The 15,325-nt window shown below is 41.1% G+C and overlaps 2 protein-coding genes across 2 annotated transcripts; both read right to left on the bottom strand.

Annotated features, from left to right (window-relative positions):
• Nucleotides 1-713: 713 nt before the first annotated feature.
• On the bottom strand, nt 714-9,168 carry elmod3 (ELMO/CED-12 domain containing 3). The gene is made up of 13 exons (XM_037258867.1): nt 9,077-9,168; nt 7,355-8,040; nt 6,816-6,887; nt 6,660-6,734; nt 6,356-6,425; nt 6,058-6,120; nt 5,880-5,968; nt 5,229-5,352; nt 5,024-5,146; nt 4,804-4,934; nt 4,589-4,665; nt 4,369-4,496; nt 714-4,155 (listed from the first exon to the last, which is right to left on the bottom strand). Exons 2-13 carry the CDS (start codon nt 7,388-7,390, stop codon nt 3,905-3,907), a joined length of 1,239 nt encoding a protein of 412 aa, XP_037114762.1. The 5' UTR covers nt 7,391-8,040; nt 9,077-9,168; the 3' UTR covers nt 714-3,904.
• Nucleotides 9,169-9,888: 720 nt separating this feature from the next.
• Nucleotides 9,889-12,011, bottom strand: star (steroidogenic acute regulatory protein). The gene is made up of 7 exons (XM_037258693.1): nt 11,900-12,011; nt 11,666-11,773; nt 11,408-11,538; nt 11,044-11,202; nt 10,781-10,965; nt 10,614-10,707; nt 9,889-10,525 (listed from the first exon to the last, which is right to left on the bottom strand). Exons 1-7 carry the CDS (start codon nt 11,961-11,963, stop codon nt 10,406-10,408), a joined length of 861 nt encoding a protein of 286 aa, XP_037114588.1. The 5' UTR covers nt 11,964-12,011; the 3' UTR covers nt 9,889-10,405.
• Nucleotides 12,012-15,325: the final 3,314 nt, after the last annotated feature.

Below are 15,325 nucleotides of genomic sequence, written 5' to 3'. Positions count from 1 at the left end.
TGCAAAATATTATATTGCAATTGGGGGAGGGGTCTGTACAAATGCATAGGAAGCACTATTGAGCGCATACTTATAGGGAGTCTGAGTCATTTGTTTCCTCAGTGACAATCTGACAAACCTTGAACTGTTACCGATACTTTAAACTGTGTTCAAACAGCATCAGTGGAGCAACGTGATTAGCTTCACAGGAACTTCCATGGATCAATTCAGTCCACAGTCAAAGGAGAAATCAATGATGGCTAAAATGTCTCTTTCAAAGAGCAGACAAATGGAAACTTTAAAAAACACTCAAATCAATACAGTACATTAAGTAGCTTTGCAGACAGTAATATGCATTGCCAACCACATATGTATAAAATATATAAAAAATGTGTGATTTGATTATATTTGACTTATACTTGACTAAAATTGTTCTCAGCTTTGCTTCAGTTGTGGTTGTATCAAACATTGCCCTCTAGCGGTTAAACTAAAGCACATCAAGAAAGCCTTGTCCGTAGATTAAATTTAGTTGTGATTACACCTCACAAAAAAAACTGTAATCATAGGTACTGTTTTAAAGCTCTAAATATTGCTTTTTCAGTCAAATCTAGCTCATTTTCTCTGAAAATATTGTTTAGTCAGAACTGAGAACAATGGCGAGTGTGTCTGAGTGTGGCAATGTGCCATTTGATAAAATACTGTGTGCTAAAAGTTACACAGAATACTGATAGTTCTTAGTTTTCAACAGCATTTATTTAGCTTTCTCCATACAATACATTTAATGTACAACAGCACATACTGTATTCTCAAATAACTCTCAGTATAAAATAGGGCATCTACAATCAAGGTACAGTCATAAAATTCTCTGAGGGACATGACAAAGACCATGACAGCAAAACAGCTTCAAAAGTATAAAGCGCAGGGTGTTGTCGAGAGATGTGATTGTATTTGCCGAGTCACCGCTGGTTTGCAAGCAGAACTTCAAACGGCACCTCTCGTGGGTCTGGCATCCTGCGAAAACCCGTTTGTTTCTCTTTTCTCTCTTGGCAAGAGTCATGCAATTTGGGATGTTCGAAAGCAAAAATATAATCCAGGACAACTGCTGATGAACGGTAAAGGTTGGCGGTAATGAGAAGATGAATTAGAACTTGTCTGGGTACTTGAAAGCATAATGACCACAGCCTTACAATCATGTGCTGACTGAGCAGTTTGTTTGTAGCTCTTAAGACTGCATTGTTTCTCAGTGTTTTCCTGACACCCAACACTTAAATCACAGCAAATGATACTCGACCGTCATCAAAGCCACAAGACAAAACCAGCGCATTCCAACATGGCCAATTCAAAGTTTAGAAGAAAGTGCGTTTCATTTGCAGATGTCTAAGGGCCTATATAGTAATGATATAATACACACTTGAGTCATGGACTTGCTTCTGTTATTATAGTAGTATGTCGTGCTTGAGCGGTTTAATATCCTCTGTACATTATATAACGAGTCCAATGGGTGAAAGAGAAGTATAAGCAAATATAGAATGATGTAATGAAAGGCCAAATAAATATCAGGAGAGAAAGGAGAGATTTGTCTTAAGTCTTGAGGTAAGCAATGTATTTTCGTATAATGCCCTACAGACAATCATTCATCTTACAATCATTAATTCTCTATGTACAAACTTCCTGATTTACAGACACTGTACTGCTCCTTAGCTTCAAAAAGAAGAAAACCAAGCGCGGGATCAGTGTGGTGCAATGTTTGGGACAAGGGAGGTGGGGGCGGGAGGGTTAAGGTGACCTGACTCGATGAGGTGGCCGCAAATGAACATTATGGCTCCAGAAGGTGGCCCTTTTGCATACGTCACACATACAGTTTTATCTACAACAGTGCAAAGTTCCTCATGGGTCGCACAACGCCTTCAAATAATTGGCCTAACCGTGCCGTGTCATTTGTGACAAGATGAAGAATGGAAACGGTACAACAGACCTGTTTGAGGTCAGCTAGCCGTCTACTGCCTTGCAACAACACAGGTTACTGTGGCACTGAGGCGAAAAGCGCAAATTACAAAAAAAAAAAAAAAGGGAGGAAGCGAACACTCGACCATACATGATTCTATGGGATGGAGGCACCCTTTCAAACTGTTACCTTCTCAGAAGACAAAGTTGAACTCAATCACATGTCCAGCCAATCTCCACAAGCTGCGCTGCCTCAAATGTTTCTACTTGGGAGGGTTCATGAAAGATGAATGTGCTATAGTAGTAAAGGTCTGCGCACTCATTGACACGACAAACCGACGTCAACGTGACATCAACAAGCTTCACGAAGGAGGCGGCTATAGGATGCTACAGTACTAGTGCTACCTGAACATGCTACAGACTGAGACTACAAACACGGGAGACAGTTTCACGCGAGCACAAAGCACGAACCAGCTTTGCAGAGGACCCTGAACCCGTGCTTGGCCAGCCATGTTTTCTTGATTTGACTTTTCCAATTGGACTTTTTTTCTTCATGTTCATTCCAAGTACCATTTTAAAAAGACTCAAGTACCATGTTTGCAGCTGGACGGGTCAAGTACTTAGTAAAGCTGGATTTTTGTGTGCAGAGGAAAGTACCCCATTTGTAGTCAATTCCTGTCAAAAAAAAGACACCGTCTCACATGTACACTTTCTAACTTATTGATGACATTCGTACTGCCTTACATAAAAAGCTTAACCAGACAAGTCAAACTGCCCTTTAAATGGTGACAACAGCCTAAAATGTCATCACTTTTTCTTTAGATGTCTTCACTAAGACGCATTTTACCCCCACACACACACACACAAAAGTACACAAACACACCTGGATGTTCACTTGAACAAACACACAAGCCCTGAAGTTAGGAACAATGTCTATGGTCACACAGCACTGACACTTTGATTATCATTGAGTGTGAGCTGGAATTGCATACTGCACCACAGTATTTAGGGTAGGCACCCTTCAACGTCCGCTCAATCATTTTGCCATTCATACATACAAATCCACCCCCCCCTAAAAAAAATATATATACAATCACATGCTTACTAATGGAAAAAAAGCTTATATTAGACCTTCAGAGTAAGCCTTATCAAACGTTTATGATCGGCTGAGAACGTGTGTAGGATTTCCCTATGTTAGGTTAAAACCATTCTTATTATTACATATCTTCTGGAAAAAAAGAAAAAGCATTTTTAACTAAAGCAGCTAAAATCTAGTTTTTTTTTGGGTCGATCATAACTATCAAGTGAATGGACGACTAGACCAATTCTGTGACACCAAGAGTCTCTGCAGTCTGAACCCCATTTTCTCCCCTTACATTACATTTTCAACCAACTAATAGGGAATCCAAAGGGGTCAAAACGTCAAGGCAAGCTAACATGAAACCCGCTCCCAGCTCAAAGGTTTCTGCCTGTGACCTGATCAAGTGTTGTGCTGCTGGTTATGACCCTGTGGAGATGAGCATTGACAACATGTCTGATGGTGGTGCCGTTCCGCCGCATTGCGGTTGTGTAGTTGCTCGAACAAAAGTGAGCCTCAGGCAACCTGCGACGCCAACATAAGAAGGCTGAGAGGCCCAAACTCCACATGGACTAAGTTGTGAGCATGATAAATTCATTTCAATTTCAATTGAGCACTCAAATTTAAGAAAAGTGCAAATATTCATGTTCTTGTTTTGTGACATCCTGTATCATCTTCATTTGTTTGACTGTTCTGTGTTGGAATAAATAATTCAAACAATGAGGGCTATATGACTAACTACAAAATACTAACACAAAAAAATAAACCTTAGCAAAGTGCAGCACCCCATCTTCAAAGGGTTGGGGAACGTGTTGGATAGTGTGTTCTTCATCTAGCTCTCCATAAGACAGACAGACAGACAGACAGACAGACAGACAGACAGACAGATGCACGCACACAGGCTTAAATGAGTCTGGCATCACCCTCCATGTCAGATGGTAGCTCACACACCCCTGTGAAGTGCATCTCTTTTGCTTTGCTTCCCTGCCCACTCGTCACTCTGGCTGCTCGTTCCTCCACGCTGGGAGAAGGTTGCTGAGCCGGTGGCTCTGGCGACGTCCCACGGGGGACTCCACCTGCCCGTCTCTCTTTCAGGAAGACCTCTAGTCGGCGAAGCATCTGCTTTGGGTTCTTTTTGGCGAACAGCTCCACTTCTGAAGAAAGTACATCAACAGTGAGTGTATTTGTAGTCTGATGTCATGCCTAGATATTGCTCTCTGTTTAAGATGGACATTCTGGATAATGTTGAAGTACTTGTCATGCCAGTAGCTGATAATGTAATGTAATACAGTATACCAAAATTAAACACTTCAGTATATTATTTTTCTTTTTGCATGTACATGGTCTGCCTGCAACAATTCACCAACCTTTTATCACAAAGCCAGAGTCAGCAATGGTTTTCTGTTGCGTCTTCCACAGTTGGTACAGGTGCAGGTACGTGGCCACGTAAAATTCATTCAGCACACCAACAACTTGCTGTCGACGATTGCACTCCCTGGTGAGGCCAAAAGTAGAGAAGAGGTTTTTGCACGACTCATGCACTACGGAAGGATGGGACAAAGGGAGAGGATGATAAAAAAGACTGACTTTGACAAGGCCTCTTCTCTGAGCACCTGCAGAGCGATGCGCGTCATGTTGATTGACATCACACTGAAAGGAAAGTTCTGGGAATAAACAAGTCACAACAGCAACATTAGAACACAATTTACAAAATGTAATAAAATCCAATAAAAGAGCTGTATCAAATATCCGTCTTTGCAAAAACAATGAGAAATATGGACTAAGATGACTAAAAAAAATACCTGTGTAGGGTGTTGGGACAACTTGTAGATGTCTCGAGCCAAGGGCAGAGTTTCTGGGTCCATCACAAAATACAATGTGTGCATGAGTCCCAGGAAACCAGTACCACGCAGGTCTGTAGCTGGGTCCATACCTAAAAAGCAAATCATAAGTCACTTTCAAATCTTTATTATAAAGTGGCTTGATGGATGTTAAATGTATTGTGATGATGGAGCATTTTACCCTGAAAGCCAATGTTTTCCCAGTGTGTCCCATAACGAGGACAGTCCAGTCTGCAGCCAATGAGCCTTTTATAAATGGTCTGGAGAACGCGCATGTGGACTATCTGGCTGTTGTCCACATGGCCTATGGAAATCATATGTACAAGTCAGCATTTAAATAAACCCACGGATGACTGCACAAACAGGCACGGCGAACACATGCTCACATTGCGCAATGGCAAAGACAAGATCCCGCTCCTCTGTGAGTTCCCTGTTCAGTCGAGGGGGCCCAAAAAGGAAATGTGTGATGGCAGCGAGACCTGTCCTGCGAATAGTTGGCTGGATGTTCTTCTGAAAGTTTGTGTGTGGACAAAACACAAGATTAGAAACAAGATCATATGCTCTTATCTGATATAATGTAATTGAAATATTATTTCAAATATATCAGATTTCGTAAATTTAGATTTAATATTGAATAAAAACCACAATTTTACTTTTTTCGGGGAAGTTCACGGAAGCACCTCATCCAAACAGTCACTCCAAGAGAGGACACAGTATTAGAATAAGTGGCTGCTTTATTGAAAAGGTGGCTGATATTGTCATCTGCATATTGCTTCTCTTTTAATAAAATGTCAATACACTTCGATGTGTGTGGAGAACGGTGACGGGCGGCAAACGGACCCCTTCAGCTGCCCAACAACATGCCTGACCTAAATTGCAAAAGACCCATTTGGCTGCCTAAAAAAAAAATACCTTTCTAAAAAACCAAGACTTACTATACAATGCACTTTTGGGGTTAACGCGATTCCCAGATTCTGGACCCCAAAGCCCGTGTAAAATTGAGATTTAGGTGTACAATGACAATCATAGTTGCTTACAAGCACGTCCCCGAGATCTGTAGTCTGGAAGTACTGAAGAGCTTCATTGAAAGAGATGAGCGGTGTAGGGTTTGAGTCATCAGTGAGAGCTGGGGGATTCAAAACAAACAAAAGCAAATCTAATTTAGCTTGGTAAATTCCTGACAACATAGACGTGAAATTGTTTGACAGCTCTGACCTGGTTGGATATTTTCTAGAGCCTCCCACTCCTGTCTGGCCTTTTCCAACTCCTCATCTCCTTCTGTGGAGACGCACAAGAGCAAGTTAAGAAAATACTATCAATCGGTGAATAGTTTCATTCACACCCCCCATTCATCTTCCCTATTCTGGGGTACTGCATCATTCCTTCAGCACCAACAATCTGAATCCCAAAGGAAGGTTCTACCCGCACAGCAACCTAGTGTCTAGGATACAGTACTAAATTCTACTGGGAATAAGATGAGAGACCGAAGTGAGTTTGTGTGAGACTGTGCTACCTGCAGGTTTAGTCTGGTCCCCTCCTGCTGCAAGAGTCTGCAGGAGACCATTCTGCTTTAGTGCTGAAATCTAAAAACAAGTTTAACACAATCACCTTTCATAATGTCCCCACAATTTAGCAACACAGCGTCAAGTCGACTTGGGCCGTCATGCAAATTAGTCACATGGTACATCATTCAGAATGTTTGCGTTTAGAGGTTCAACTGAACTGTACATATATTGCAACACAAAAGTCAGTATTTCTTGCATTATAGTACGAGCAAAAGAAATGGATGAGGAAATAGACGTAGCGGAGGAAATTACCGGCAGGGATGTGAGGGGTGCACAGTCATTGGTGTGATCTCTGACACTGTGACTGATAATTAGTCCATTCATAACCTGGAAAGAAAAAGTTTCAGCCATTTTTGAGGAAGCAGGACTTCTTGAATCGAGGGGAAGGGGTCATCTGAGTTTACTCACAGGCTTTTGGTTCGAGTGTCCATTGGTGGTCTCCTCTGATGAGTTACATTCAGGAGACAAACCATTTTGTCCCTAAGAGCAGGGAGAGGGCACCACGTGCAGATGGTTATAAAACGGACATAATAAAAGTGTAGAGGAAAACAGAAGTTATTTTTTAACTCACCAAGAAGACAGTTGTCTTGAAAAATAATAAAAAGTCATATGCAGGAGAGTTAGGGGGGAAAAAAGTTTACAGAGCGAAACCGAGCTGAAGTTAAGAGAAATGCCCTGCCAGCTGCCGCCATGGTAACATGGCAAGCGAGCCAGAGCAGAGATTACAGCGAAAGCAGTGGAGCGAGCTGTTGACTTTAGGTCTTAAATTAAACATATGTGGAAAAGCAAATGAGCTCTTAATTGTTTAACAATGTGGCGTAGGAAGAGGAGATGTCTCCGTATAATCGTGGGTATTAACATGGGTACAAGCTAATATGGACAAAACAACCTCGGCTTTGTTCGAATAGGCCAAATGAAATGATGTGGCGGGAGGCCGAATGCATTACCTCACGGTAGAAAGTGACATCAGTGTCTTCTTCCATTGCATATGACTGTGTTGGCTGGCAAGGGTCTTCCCGATTGGAGCCTCTAAAGGCTTTTGAAATCCTGGACTGAGATGGGCTGACAAGTTGCTACAAGGACTACCATGGTTTCTTGAGCACACGTGTGTAGTGACTGCAAAGATTGATGCTTCATATAGATGAAAATGTCCACGGTCATAAGTTAAGACTTCACCCCGCTGGTAACAGACACCCACATCGTCCACATCTCGGGTTTTCCCTCGGTGATAGTGGCAGCCTCCTCCTCCTCCTATATTCTAACCTTGAGTGTGCACACAGAGAGGAATGTGCAGATATCAGTCTAGCGCTGAGAGGAAATGGCAAATTTCCCGGAATCCTCCCTCTTTCCTCCCCTCCACAGATCCCCTTGGCCAGTAGCTTCGCTCCTCATCGCCGTCAGAGGTGCCCAGAAGCTGGATAATAACATCGCTTTTCAGGCTTGAGCTCTCCTCATAGCAGACACTTCATTACTTTGGCTCTCAAGACAAATCCAATGAGCGCACGGAGATATTAGTACACTTTAAATGACTGCGTTATCTTCAGCTTCTTGTGAAACAAGAAGGGCAGGTGTCCAGATGTGGATCATGAGCTGTCTTCTTTTTTGGGAGGGGGGGTCTCACATGCATTAGAATCTGCAATGTGAAGTAAAACAAATCATCACAAAGGTATCCTACATACACAAGATATAAAATATACTAAATGCAAAAACAGGGTGTGGGTAAAAAGTATGCAACCACCCTGGGACCCACCACCTCAATACAATTTTCAAGGGTCACATATATAATACATCTAATAAATTTCACAGAGAATCAAATCCATCATGTAATGATTGAACAGTGAACTTGGTGGACATAGTGCCTTGACCACTGTGTATTAAAATAATTCCCACCGCTACATCATTAGATTGCATTGTGTATAACTTTGTAAATAAAGATGTATTGTTTTCTATTGTCTGACATCAGAGATGCGTGATTTAAAAAAAAAAAAAACTGCACACATGTAAAACAATATTATTTTCAGGACTTGGAAAGAAAAAGTGTATTTCCAGCAAAACAAACAACAAAAATAAATACAGTACTCTACTCCCAACACATCTGCTAAAATAAAAGTTACAAAGGAGAATGCACACACAGCAACATGTCATTCAAATTGTGTGGTAAGCAGCAAATTTTCTGATTTAAAAAATTAAACAAAAAGAATGACGCTAGTTGTTTTTTTTGCAATCCTAAATTTGCAGGCTGCCAGCTCTAACGTCGCCACAGTACAGAAGCTGTCAGCCAGCTAGCGAGCAGCAGGCTAGCAATATGTCAGCTAACAACCCCGCAGGCACAAACACCCAGGTACTGCTTCTTCTCAAACAACCGATGTATTTATTGCAATGTGTGCAAAAAGGACGGTCTATTTTCGCAGTGCACGGATGAGGGATCGCCTGTCATGAAAAGTGTGTGCAATTGAGTGAATGACAGCGCCTCTTTCTTACAAAAAAGCCAGCTGTCAGAGCTAACTAACGGGCTAACTGTAGAGCTCTATTCAACTGTAACAGGGATGAAGTCTGAATCCAAAATCTAATGCAAGTAAGATGCATTTTCCTTTCGGAAAACACAACAAATTAAAGCGATGCCCTACTGTCCGAGCATATAATTCTTTGATAAAAAGGATATAAAATACCTCAGTTTCTGATTGTTTCTCCCTCCAATCTCAGCTTCCCTTCCCCCGTCCAGCGGCCACTGTAGTGCAGATGCATCATGGGAATTGTCGTTTCCTGCCCCGATCTGGATTCATTACGTCATTGTTCTATGGCTCAGAGGTACTGATGGCGCGTTACTTAGCATCTTATTTACCCACATCATAGTTACAATACCATTTCCCGAAGCATATATCTGACAATATGATTGATAACATACATATGTGCATAATTTTGACCAATAAAATTGACCACAAAAATGCATCCACAATACTTTAGAATAACAGAGAAATGTTTCACATCTAACTAATGCCCTCCGGAATTGTTTAAAGGCATGTAAAGAAGGGTTTCAATGTGCATCATAGAAATACACTCTTAAAGTTTCAGCAAAGTGTATAAAAAATAACTAAAAGATCTGAACATCTCATCTGAATCCAATGGGTCAAATGAGGGTGGGGGTTATAATGCAGCACAAGATCATAATAAATACTGTGTAACTTTGTTAAAAACCTGATTAAAAATGCAGCATAAATACTGTTAAATGATGCTGAAAACGTGAAACTTCGTTTTTGGAGTTGCTATTCGACCAAATGCCAAATGATGGACACAAATGGAGCATTTTCAATCTGACTTCCCTACTAAGGGTACACCCTGGACTGGTCATCAGGTCACATATAAAACACCCATTCATTCTCAATTTTGAGCACATGGGCACTTTAGACTCTTCAATTACCTTTACCTGGAATGTGACTATTACCTGTCCCGATCATAATAATGCGACTGTAGTCAGACAAGATGATGGGTTGTCAGCATAGCATTTATTTGAGTTTTCAGGTATCAGCAAAAAAATCTCTTCGGTACCTTTTTGCATACACTCATAAATATCAATGGCATGGAGATCGTTTATTCACATAGCAGCTATTGCAATGGCACAAAATCAATAAATAAAGCACAGCAATAAAATGTGCAATTCACAGTGGAGCGACATGATACCCAAGGTATTATCACTCTGAAACAATGTGCTGTTCATTAACTGTTTGACTCCTCAGACCGGCTCAAGGCGGAATGGTTCAATCTGAATGAACATGTTAATCAACAATATGATTGGTGTCTCATTCACAGATTGCCTATTAATGTGTGAGAGAAACACAAGTGTGCTCAGATTTTAAGCCAAGCAATGTATTAATTTAATTTCCCTATTAGCAATTTTTTTTCTTTGCTGATCATAGCGTGTTTGTGTTGTTTGATGGCACATTAGTCTCTCCTCTGCCACTACTGAGCGTATAATGTCGAAGCACAGCAGGCATGTTGTGTCAGCAAGTGTGAGCCATCTCCACGGAAACCTGATTGGCCATCCTTTGCCTGAGGTGGTTGGCAAAGTCCACCTGTGTCTGGGAGAGCACTTTGTTGATGATTGTCTTTGGGATCCAACCCTGCAAACGATAAAGGCGAAGTTTATATTCAAATAATGGAATCCATTGCCATGGAAATGGGATAGCAGAGAAGACTCTGGTAGTGTACCTTTAAATCTATATTTAGTAACCAAGTGAACTTGGTCTTATTGGGGTCTTCACTGCTGGGCTTCATAACTATACAAGTGGGTCCATTCTCTGCCCTGTCAAACAAAATAACCACTTTTAACAATGTATAGTCATGCAACTCATTCGTTCATCAGAGTCATCCCTCACCTGACCACACCCCTCTGCTCAGGCATCTTTGGGTGTTGAGTGGACGTTCCAGCCAGGAAGCAGGCGGAGCCGCGGCGCTTTGCACAGCGAACACTGACAAAATCCCGAGGCCCCACTACATTGCCCGGTGTGTCTCCTGATACCTCATGGGTCACCAATGTGTCCTTGCCGATCTTTTGAAGAATCTGTAGGATTCGAAATGTTCCCTTTCTCGGTGAGGGGTATATTACCATATTAACTGCATGCACATGATGCTGCCTCACCTTGACCTGCTTCACGTTTGGGTTCCACTCAGCCATCTGCTCCATGTTTCCCACCAGCTCTCCATAAAGGCTATCAGGATGTTGGTCTAACAGAACCTCTAACCTGAACACCTTTCCGATGCCAGGCAACACCTTACTCAAGACTTTATCTCCGTTTGCCTGAGGAGCATCACAAACATACAATTGCAAATATTCAGTAAGATTTATATGAAGGGTTAAGTTGAAATGTCTATCACAGCCCTCACTACATGATGGTCTGATGTGGTGCTCTGTGATTTCTCATGGTCGTGGAAGAAAAAAACATTACTGGTAATCGTAGAGAATCCTTATTTATCAGCTCAGTGTTTCCCGTCTTGATACTCACAGCGACAGTCTCAACAATCCAGCCCTCCTGCTCACTGAGGATGCCAATAGCTTTCTGCAGCGCATCTTCACCTTGTTTCACATAGGACATTTCTTCCTCACTGTATCCATTCTCCTCCTTAATCGGAGAACCTTCCAACAAACAGGTGGGTAAAGTATTTAAAATTTTAGGTTACTTTTAAAACGCATGTGTCAGGCTTGGAACCAAAACGGTATTACATTTTTATCTGTGTTGGAGGGAAGCAATTTCATAACTTACTGAGGAAGGAACTTCTTCTCCGGACTTGGCTGATCCAGTTACTGGGGCCTGGACCGGCAAGTCGGTCCAGCTCATGGTGTATAGCCACAATTGCATTCTTTCTTAAACCTTGGTGATGGAGACACAAAATGGGCAACAATCTTTCGGTTAAGGCACAAGATACAGCGCAAGCAGTTTTTGGCGTTACTGGAGATGATTGAATCACTAAATATTAATCTTTCATTTTTGACTCACCTCTCATGTTCCTCATATGGCGGTAGGAGATGCCAGCGCACAGTTTGAAAGTTGCAGGAAGCATTTTGTTCTCAGAATTTCTGTGCCTTAAGAGAACAAAAACTCAGTCACGGTATTAAGAAACAGTTTGGGTGTCAGTGCTGTCGAAATGACTTTCAATTCTGACTGTGGATGTCTGAGTTAGCCTGTGTATATATACATGCCCACAAGGCCATCGTGCTATCTCTGTGTAGATAAACACACACATACACACAAAGCACACACACACCGCACGCATGCACAGACACCGCCTCCCTCTTCCGAGGTCCATGTCGCCAAGGTTGCTCTATGAACAAGATGAGCATTTCTCTGACTTTCACATGTTGTCCAGTGCCCAAAGCCCCTCCTTATTGCTCCGAGAGGTCAATATGAGAGCGATTGGAGTCATTTATCCCGTCATAGTTTGAAAATGTTCAGACCTTTGGCTAAAAAAGTCTCTGGTTTGTCTTCTTTCCGGCTAACCTTCAGTATAACGGATATGTTGCCACGGGCTTACAGCGCATGACATTTGTAATTGATGGTGGGCCATTAACCCTGATGTTCTGTTTGGGTGGTCTGCAGACTGGGTCTTATCTATCTTGATTTACCTTGAAAGACTATCTAGACAAAAGTCTTGGGACTTGGCTCAAATTATTGAAACAACCAATAAGTCAGAATTTAGGCCATTTATGCTTATTTGTTTTCAATCTTTCTGGGCAATTCTATCAACCAGGAGCAGTTTGCAGAAATTCCTATTTTGCTCCCCCTTGACACTCCTTCAAAAAAATTGGAACACTTTCACCAATTTGAATTTCCATTAATTTTTTTTTTTCAGAAAGAGATTGGTGTTAATATTTAAGGATGACATCAAACAATGTATATGAGACAGAAGATCAACATTCCAGTTTTTATTTCCGTGAATTCACTTCTGTAATGAATATGTAATTTAGTAGACACTCTTTTGTCTGACACTACAGAGTCTTCAACTTCCAATAAAAAGAAAGCTGCATTTGAGAGACACCATCAACCTTCTGTGACATGAACAGACTGTAAGTAACAATTTTTGGGTGTCATTCTCCCATTACTATATTCTACCAATACTGTATAAAATCTCATTCACTTAAAAATAATTTTTTTCTCTCCAATATATGTGTTCCAATACTTTTGCTCATCTAAAAATATGCTTCGTCCTTCCAAAGAATTGATTCAGTTAGTACGCCGTAATTAAAACTGTGAACTCTAAATGCGTGCTGCAGTGGGCCGTCATGGAAATAATAGTCAAGATCGTCCAGATTTCGTGTTGCTGAAGTCCTATTCACTCTTGTCACGTCCCGTTACCAACATCATCGTCATGATTCTGTTTTGGCCTCCACATCACTAAAAAGACTGAATCACGCTGTGGAAAGATGATGTCCAAAGGGACTCTGTGTTTTGTCAAGCATCTCACATGTTTTGACAACCTTGTTCAGCCCTCCGAGAAAAAGCAAAGCTATCTAACAGTAATATTGCCTCAACGCTTGGCTTGTCAAGCTAACAGTGTCAACGTTGCATGGAAAGCTTTTCCGCTTAGTGTACAAGGATTTGCGTCATTAAAAACAGGATTCTAGTGCTAAATCCCGTTAAAATACTGGAATCCCCATGACCTATAACTTGGCATGCCTCCAACGGGATTTTAGGGATTACTCATTAGCGTCTGTGGCCTTCTGCAGGGTGAGAAAAAAAAGAGGCCAAAGCCATCATTCAGTCAAAATAATAAATTCATTAATGGAGTAAAGGACAATGAATCACATTTGCCTTTTTTTAAAATTACAAATCCAGATGCACAAAAATACTTCCCCAACACTTCTTATGACGATAGCGTGATCTAATTAAATTTGCCCCCTACATATTACATGTCTTACATGTCCTCGGAACTGTACGATATACGTACATTAAGTTATCAATCGTTTATCAAATAAAAAACTGACGGATGTTAAATGATCCTGCAAATAAGCATACAGTACCGATCAAACATGCACGTTTAATTCTGAATAAGAAAGAGCATTGAATGAAGAGACGAGCATACTGTGGAGTACTCAAACTAAAGCACAAAGTTTATTGGGATTTGAAAGACATATTGGGTTTGGTTTTCACATGCACCCAGCACACTTGTCACAGCAACTTCCTCTCTTCTTGTGTAGTTGTAATGACTTGGATTCCCAGTGACACAAACAGTATGACAGCCATTCAGAGAACACACAAGTGCACATGTCTGCACGGGCATCGTCTGGGAGAACATGAACACAGGGAGGCACTTCAGTCTGATTGAGATTTTTTTTCATTTTTTTATAACAAATACACAGAGATAGGGAGTTGGGAACAGACTTGCGTGACAGGATGGGTGAATTAAATTACTTAATCTCTGAAATAAGCACAACAACATGCACTTAAAAACAGGAAGACGAGGTGATGCTCTCTCTTTTTTAATTGGCTGTGCTGCTGCAACAAGGTCACTTTATCTCTGTGTTAATTTTCGCTTTCTCCAGGCATCTTCCTCTTCCAGACATAAATGAAGTGGACCAGATAAATAAAATGGAGATAAGATTAACCATTCATGGTTAACATCCTTATTGAGTCTCAGAAACACAAGACGAAGAGCTTTTAGACAAGATTAAACATTCGTGTGAAGAAAAAAAACAAACAGTACATGTAAAAATGAGGCAGCAATATTATTGAAACGCAAAAGGCATTAAGGGAGCAAGAACACTTAAAAATTCAGGAGCTGTAACTAAACTGTAGAAAAGACGCTTTGCATGGAATTACCATTGCAAGAATGTGCCTTAAGAGGTAAAACATATTCATTTTGGTGGAAAAAAACCAAAAAACCAGCAAGACATTATTTTAAATTGTGCAACTTCAAAGTCAAGCTGAGTGCATGTGTTCCTCTACACTTCACAGGGACTGTGCAAAAAAAAATCCTCAACAAAACAATCTATCCGATCCTACGGAAGAGGATTAGGGCCAGTGAAGAAAAAAAAACGAGGGGTGACAGGATTCTGACTTTTTTTCTCAGAATTCTGACTTTAAAGTCAGAATTCTGAGAAAAAAAGAAGAGAAAAGCCCGGGGGGGGGGGACAAGTGGAAGAATGTTTTGTTTCTTCTTAGAGTCAGAATTCTGAGAATAAAGTCAGAATTCTGACTTTAAAGTCAGAAAGTGGGAATTCTGACTTTAAAGTCAGAATTCTGACTTTATTCTCAGAATTCTGACTCTAAGAAGAAACAAAACATTCTTCCACTTGTCCCCCCCCCCCGGCTGATATGCCATTATCCACTTGCATGACTTTAAAGTCAGAATTCTGAGAAAAAAGTCAGAATCCTGTCACCCCTCGTTTTTTTCTTCTTCACTGGCCCTAATCCTCTTCCGTACGA

This window comes from Syngnathus acus, chromosome 9, assembly GCF_901709675.1.
Source record: "Syngnathus acus chromosome 9, fSynAcu1.2, whole genome shotgun sequence".
NCBI classification, from domain to species: domain Eukaryota; kingdom Metazoa; phylum Chordata; class Actinopteri; order Syngnathiformes; family Syngnathidae; genus Syngnathus; species Syngnathus acus.
The sequence above is the reverse complement of the archived record's forward strand: the minus strand, read 5'-3'. Positions and strand labels throughout refer to the sequence as shown.